This window comes from Symphalangus syndactylus, chromosome 19 (assembly GCF_028878055.3).
Source record: "Symphalangus syndactylus isolate Jambi chromosome 19, NHGRI_mSymSyn1-v2.1_pri, whole genome shotgun sequence".
Classification (NCBI taxonomy): Eukaryota; Metazoa; Chordata; class Mammalia; order Primates; family Hylobatidae; genus Symphalangus; species Symphalangus syndactylus.
In genome coordinates, this window is record NC_072434.2 from 77,883,223 (window position 1) to 77,889,222 (window position 6,000).

Below are 6,000 nucleotides of genomic sequence, written 5' to 3' on the forward strand. Positions count from 1 at the left end.
CAAGCCAGCTGCCCCAGTTAGAACCACGGATGAGTGGGAGGGCTGGAACTGCGACTGGCCTCTTGCCTCCCCGCGGGCCTTGGCACTTCCACTGCTGTGCATGTCATTGCTCAGTTTCTGTTGGGACTGTGTGTAGCAGGTGATCAGCCTGCTAGGGCTGCCATAACAGAGTGCCACAGCCTGGGCAGATGTTCAGCAGAAACTCATGGTCCAGCAGTTCCAGAGGCTGGAAGTCAGATCAAGGTGTCTGCAGGGTTGGTTCCTTCTGAGCTCAGCCTGGCTCCTTGACTTCTAGACGGCCATTTTCTCCCTGTGTTCTCACACAGTCTTCACTCTGAGTGCATCTGTGTCCTAATCATCTATGTCCTAATCTCTTCTTAGGACATCAGTCACATTGGATTAGGGCCCACCCTAATGACCTCATTTTACCTTAATCACCTCTGTACAGACCCTATTCCACATACAGTCACATCTGAGGGACTGAGGGTTAGGGCTTCTGCTTAGGAATTTTGTGGGGACACAGTTCACCCCATGACAGCAAGTATTACCCTGTTGATGTTGTTACACCAGACAGTTCCATGAGGTGTATGTCCAGATATAGAATCTCTGAAAGAAAAGAAAATCAAATTTTTAAATAGTTTTTTAGTCTATTCAACAGGAAGGGCTTGGGCAGAAGGCAACCAGTGGTATTTCCCAGCACTTTATAGATGTTAAAGCACTTGGACATAAATTGCCTCTTAGTTTTTATGGCAACTCTATTATATGCAAGAGAATTCAAACTTATGGAAAATTAATATTATTCAAGATCACACAATTAGGAAGTAGCGGTGTCAGGATTTAAACCCAGAATCCTTCTGCTGTATCATAGTGTCTCACTCCTCCTCACTGCGGTATTTTTTCCATTCCTAAAATTCAGTGAGTATTGATATGACTGGATCATGCTATCATGTGCTAGAATGTACTCAGCTTTGAGATTTCTGGGGTTAAGTGGCACTTAAATACTGACATTTGAGGAGATAATATGGGTACTTTGGAAGAATGGGGGATTTTGAGTCATAGGACAAAGGTTCAAGTTCTAATTGTACTATTTGGTAAGTTTGTGATGCTGGGAAAATTATGTAGACCGCTTCTTGTTTGAATGTCTTAAAAAGCATTGTAGTGTCATGGTTAATAGTATGGAAGCTAGCTGGGCTCATATCTCTGCTGTGTCACTTATATGCTGAGTGAATTTGGGCAAATCACTTAAACATTTTGTGCCTCAGTTTCTTCATCTATAAAATGGGGACAATAACAATATACATACCTAATACTATACTTACCTAATCTGTACAATTGAGATTGTGGTAAAAGTCAAATGGCACACTAAGTGCTCTGTAGAGCTTGAGTATTACTTATTTTGTATGTGAACATAATTATAATAACCTTATATACCTGTCATGAATATCAAGTGAGGTAATATATACAAAAAATGCTTTTTAAATTTTAAAATGCTATGCTAGCATTGGTTATTAAGCTATATTAAGACAAACTGCTTTCATTCTTTTTATCTTTTCCTTTATTTCTTTTTAAATATTTTATCTGGATATGATATTTTCCATGTTATTTTTATTTGCCTTTAGATAAATTGGTTTATTATCTTTCTGTAGGTCAATAAGTATTGGTAATTTATAATTGCACAAGGAGAAATTCTAGTACAGTAATCCCATATGAAAGCATATTTTTCTCTAACTTAAAAGCCAATAATTATTTGCTAAAGTGGTAATAACATTAGTTCTTTAGTACAAACAAGAAAAGAGGTAATATGTAAAAGTCTACCGCTTTTCCATTTTCATCAGTTTTGTCAAATCATAATCTACAGTGAAGTTTAATCATGTTGACCATCATTTTTAAACCTCTTTAATTTATTCCAGTCTAGTCCATTTTGAAAGCTACCCTTATAATATTATTGTAATGACTCATAATTCTTATTGGCCTAAGCACTGTGAGGATTATTTAGCTCTGTTTACAAATATAATTTCCATAGGTTGAAGTACTCTTTGCAAACTTGCAGGACTTCAGCCAGGCGTGGTGGCACATGCCCGTGGTCCCAGCTACTCCAGAGGCTAAGGCAGAGTTCCTTGGTCCTTAAGGCCAAGAGTTTGAGGCTGCAGTGTGCTATGATCATGCCTGTGAATGCAAGTTTTTTGTTGAAGCTCATTTTAAAGCTATCACCTTGTTGAATTGCCATCATAATTATTTTTCTTGATATTCATTGTTTTAGAACTCATTTTCTTTCTAACTGCATACTGTCTTGGCTTTCTCAACCAGCTGGTGCAACTATTATCTCAGCCACTGGAGCCTCTGCACTGCCACTCTGCCCCTCACTTTCTCCTCACAGTCATCTGCCAAGGGAGGTCTCACCCAAGAAGCACAGCACTGTCCACATGATGCCTCAGCCTCGCCCTGCCTCCCTGAGAAGCCGCTCAGATCCGCCTCAGGCTTACCCACAGACAGCAGTGTCTCAGCTGGCACAGACTGCCTGTGTAGTGGGTCTCCCAGGACCACATCCCACCCAATTCCTCGCTGCCAAGGAGAGAACTAAATCCCATGTGCCTTCATTACTGGATGCTGACGTGGAAGGTCAGAGCAGGGACTACACTGTGCCACTGTGCAGAATGAGGAGCAAAACCAGCCGGCCATCTATATATGAACTGGAGAAAGAATTCCTGTCTTAAACTAAGTGCCTTACTGTTGTTTAAGCGTTTTTTTAAGGTGAACAAATGAACACAATGTATCTACCTTTGAACTGTTTCATGCTGCTGTGTTTTCAAAAGCTGTGGCCATGTTACTAAATTAGTAAGGTATATCCAACTTCTCAAAAAATGTATATGATTGCTTTTAGCCATGTCTATTGTTTTTCCTCTGGATTCTTTTCTTATAACTTGGAATACACAAAAGTGTAAAACAAGAGATGTGCACCAGTGAAAACTATGCTGGGTAGAATTACCTTCAGCACAGTGTTAATGTTTTCATTCTCTTTTATGTCTTTGTCCATTTGTACACAACAGAAATTGTAATGAGCTTCACTATTTTTGTTTCTTTCCTTCCTTTTTTTCTTCTTTCTTTCCTTTTTCTTGTCTTATTTCTTGTTTTTTTCTCTTTTAGTTTCTTTTCTTGTCATTTTTGCAACAAAAAGCCAAGAAAAAGCTTTAGTTTCTTGGCAAGAATAATGTGATATTAGTAAGTAAAGGTTTTTAAAAGTCTGATGACTGGAATAGATATAAAGTCCTGTTTAAACTACCTAACCTTGGCTGTGGGCCGATAATGCATAAATATGTCCAGTTCTCACTTAAATTATGCAGTGATATTTCTCCCTGAGGGAATTATATGGAATGTAACTTATAAAAGCTTTACTGAATATAAGTTATAAACATTTTATTAATTAGAACTCCAAAATAGATGTTCAAAGTTCAGTCCTTGCCATTTGGCTGAGACCACATGGTGTGCCCCTTGAGTGAGGCAAATCTTTAGGTTTTTTCTATAGAAAACATTCTTCCTTCATCAGTAGCCCTTTATTTGATATTCAGAAGTGGAAAGCTTTTTCATTCTCCAGTGGAACTTTTAAAAATTGTTACAGATACCTAGCTCTTCACAGATATCATGTATTGTAAACACTCGTGTGTTTTAATTTTATTTTTCTGTATTTGAATGCATAATTATCCTAATAATCCCAAAGACACTGACAACTCAAGGAACAGCAGTACAGTACTGTTAGAAGTTAAGTATGTTGTTGTTATTTCACATTTCATTTAATTGTGGATAATTGTTAGACATCTGTTGAAATAAGCTTATATGGTGGAAATGACAACTATATTATGAATTATTTTCAGAAATGGATCTCTGAATAGCAGATCAGGATTTAAATAAAATTATGAATCACTTTTATGGTAATACATATATGATACAAATCTGGAGTTATTGGTGCAGAAATGGCTACCCGAGAGCTTGGTAAATTTGCCTGGGTTTCTTATGTTAAATATATTGTGCTTCCCTTCTGTCTCTAGAATGTGGCTCTTCAGAAGACAGACAATCGATATTTAAATTTTTCCAAACAATGAAAAACTAAATTAAAAGCATTGCTTGATATTTCATTTAAAATTGCACCTTGCTTAAGGTTTACTGAATAACTGAAATGTCAGCAATTTAAAATAAATTCAATCGTGTGATAAAATATCTCACCTATAATAGAAGAAAAGGAAAATCATATTATTTGGCAATTTTGCAGCATTGTGGTTGCCTAACAGGTATATCCAGCAGACGAGAAACAGTATGAAAGGACTGTATTAACATGGTGAGTTTTGCCCTAAGGAAAACGATCTTGCATCCTGGATTCTTGCAGCAAAGTCTCAGGTACTTAATACGTTTTCTTGTTTTATCATCCATTCTATGATTCGGCTTCACTTTGGGTGGTTATTGAATTATGTAACAGAGATTTGGTTTTCCCAAAATGTTATCACATTTGAAACTATGATTGCTTTGTATTCAGTCCTTTTGGAGCACGTAGCTTCCAGCTTAAGGGTAGAGGAAATATATACTTAAATGATCAATACATGAAAGAAAAAGGATAGAAACTATGTCCTCAGTTTTGCTTCTACCAAAACATCCCTGTATGTGTGTGCATGTATGTGTGTTCGTGTGTGTTTGCATGTGTGTGTGTATGCATATTAGTAAATGTGTGTTTGCACATGTGTGTTGGGGAGCATATGTGATCTGGGTGTTTGTTTATCTCTGTTATTATTCCCCTTTAGCTTTATTTTAGTCAACTCTACATTATGATGAATTTCAAAATGAAGCTGTATTAAAATAATTGCAATATAACAATTCAATCTCACATGTTACTGGAGATAGTTAACTTTTGCTGCAATCTATTGTACATTTGCAATTTTCTGTGTTAGTAAACTTAGCAGAATCTGGTTATTTATTTTTGTGTAGGCTTAATGTTCACTGAAAGATAAGCCAATTACTGTTAGTAAAAAATTAAGGTGCTCCCACTGCAGAGATTTAAGGCCTGGGCCTAATGTGCTGTATTATGAAGCCTTGTGACTGAAAAATATGTTTACATATGTTGTCTATTTTTTTAATAAACTTTTATAGCTGGCCTATTTGCTCAGTAGCTTTGATCCTCTCCTGATTATTGTGACTATAGTTTGCAATTGTTTATTTTGTATTCAATAAGAAAAATTATGTTAATAAAGATTATTGTTTAATAGGCCAGGTATTAACCTGCTAAACTTATTAAACTGAAAATCACTAAATGAGTCATTCAATTAAATACATCAAAAAAGGTAGAATGAAATGTTTTATTTCAAATTTTTTTGGTTTACATATGCATTGAAAAGTTACATTTCACGGTGAGCCTTTTGCAAGTCTAGCTTTTCAGAAGACACACTTTTGCAGAGTGAAATGAGTATGAGAAAAAAATCTCAGTGATTAAGGAGACATGTTGATTTTATTGTTTAATTTTATGTTTAAATAAGAAGAATTTCAAACACCACCTAACATGTAGAAATTCTTACTAAGTGATAAAAGCTTGGTGAATGAGGAAAGCAGATCACAGGACTTCATGGAGATCATAGCATTACCCCACTATATGGGAGGGAGCAAAATGTAATGTGCATTAAATATCTGTTAAGTATGGAGAACCCTACTAGGTGCCTATAGAAGACAACTCCTGTAATTCTCTTTAATAAAAATTGTGAGATAAAGCCAGGCATGGTGGCTCACGCCTGTAATCCCAGCACTTTGGGAACACAAGGTGGGCGGATCAAGAGGTCAAGAGATCGAGACCATCCTGGCCAACATGGTGAAACCCCTTCTTTACTAAAAATACAAAAAATTAGCCTGGCATGATGGTGCGCACCTGTAATCCCAGTTACTCAGGAGGCTGAGGCAGAAGAATTGCTTGAACCTGGGAGGTGGAGGTTGCAGTCAGCCGGGATCACACCATTGCACTCCAGCCTG

The 6,000-nt window shown here is 36.9% G+C and overlaps 1 protein-coding gene across 1 annotated transcript in view; it reads left to right on the forward strand.

Moving 5' to 3' along the window:
- The window catches only part of MAP3K21 (mitogen-activated protein kinase kinase kinase 21), a 57,924-nt gene extending 52,772 nt beyond the window's left edge, over positions 1 to 5,152 (forward strand). The window contains exon 10 of the mRNA XM_055233762.2: positions 2,308 to 5,152. Coding sequence (XP_055089737.1) covers positions 2,308 to 2,714 — 407 coding nt within the window. The 3' untranslated portion in view covers positions 2,715 to 5,152. The remainder of the gene's footprint in view (positions 1 to 2,307) is intronic.
- The last annotated feature ends 848 nt before the right edge of the window (positions 5,153 to 6,000 follow it).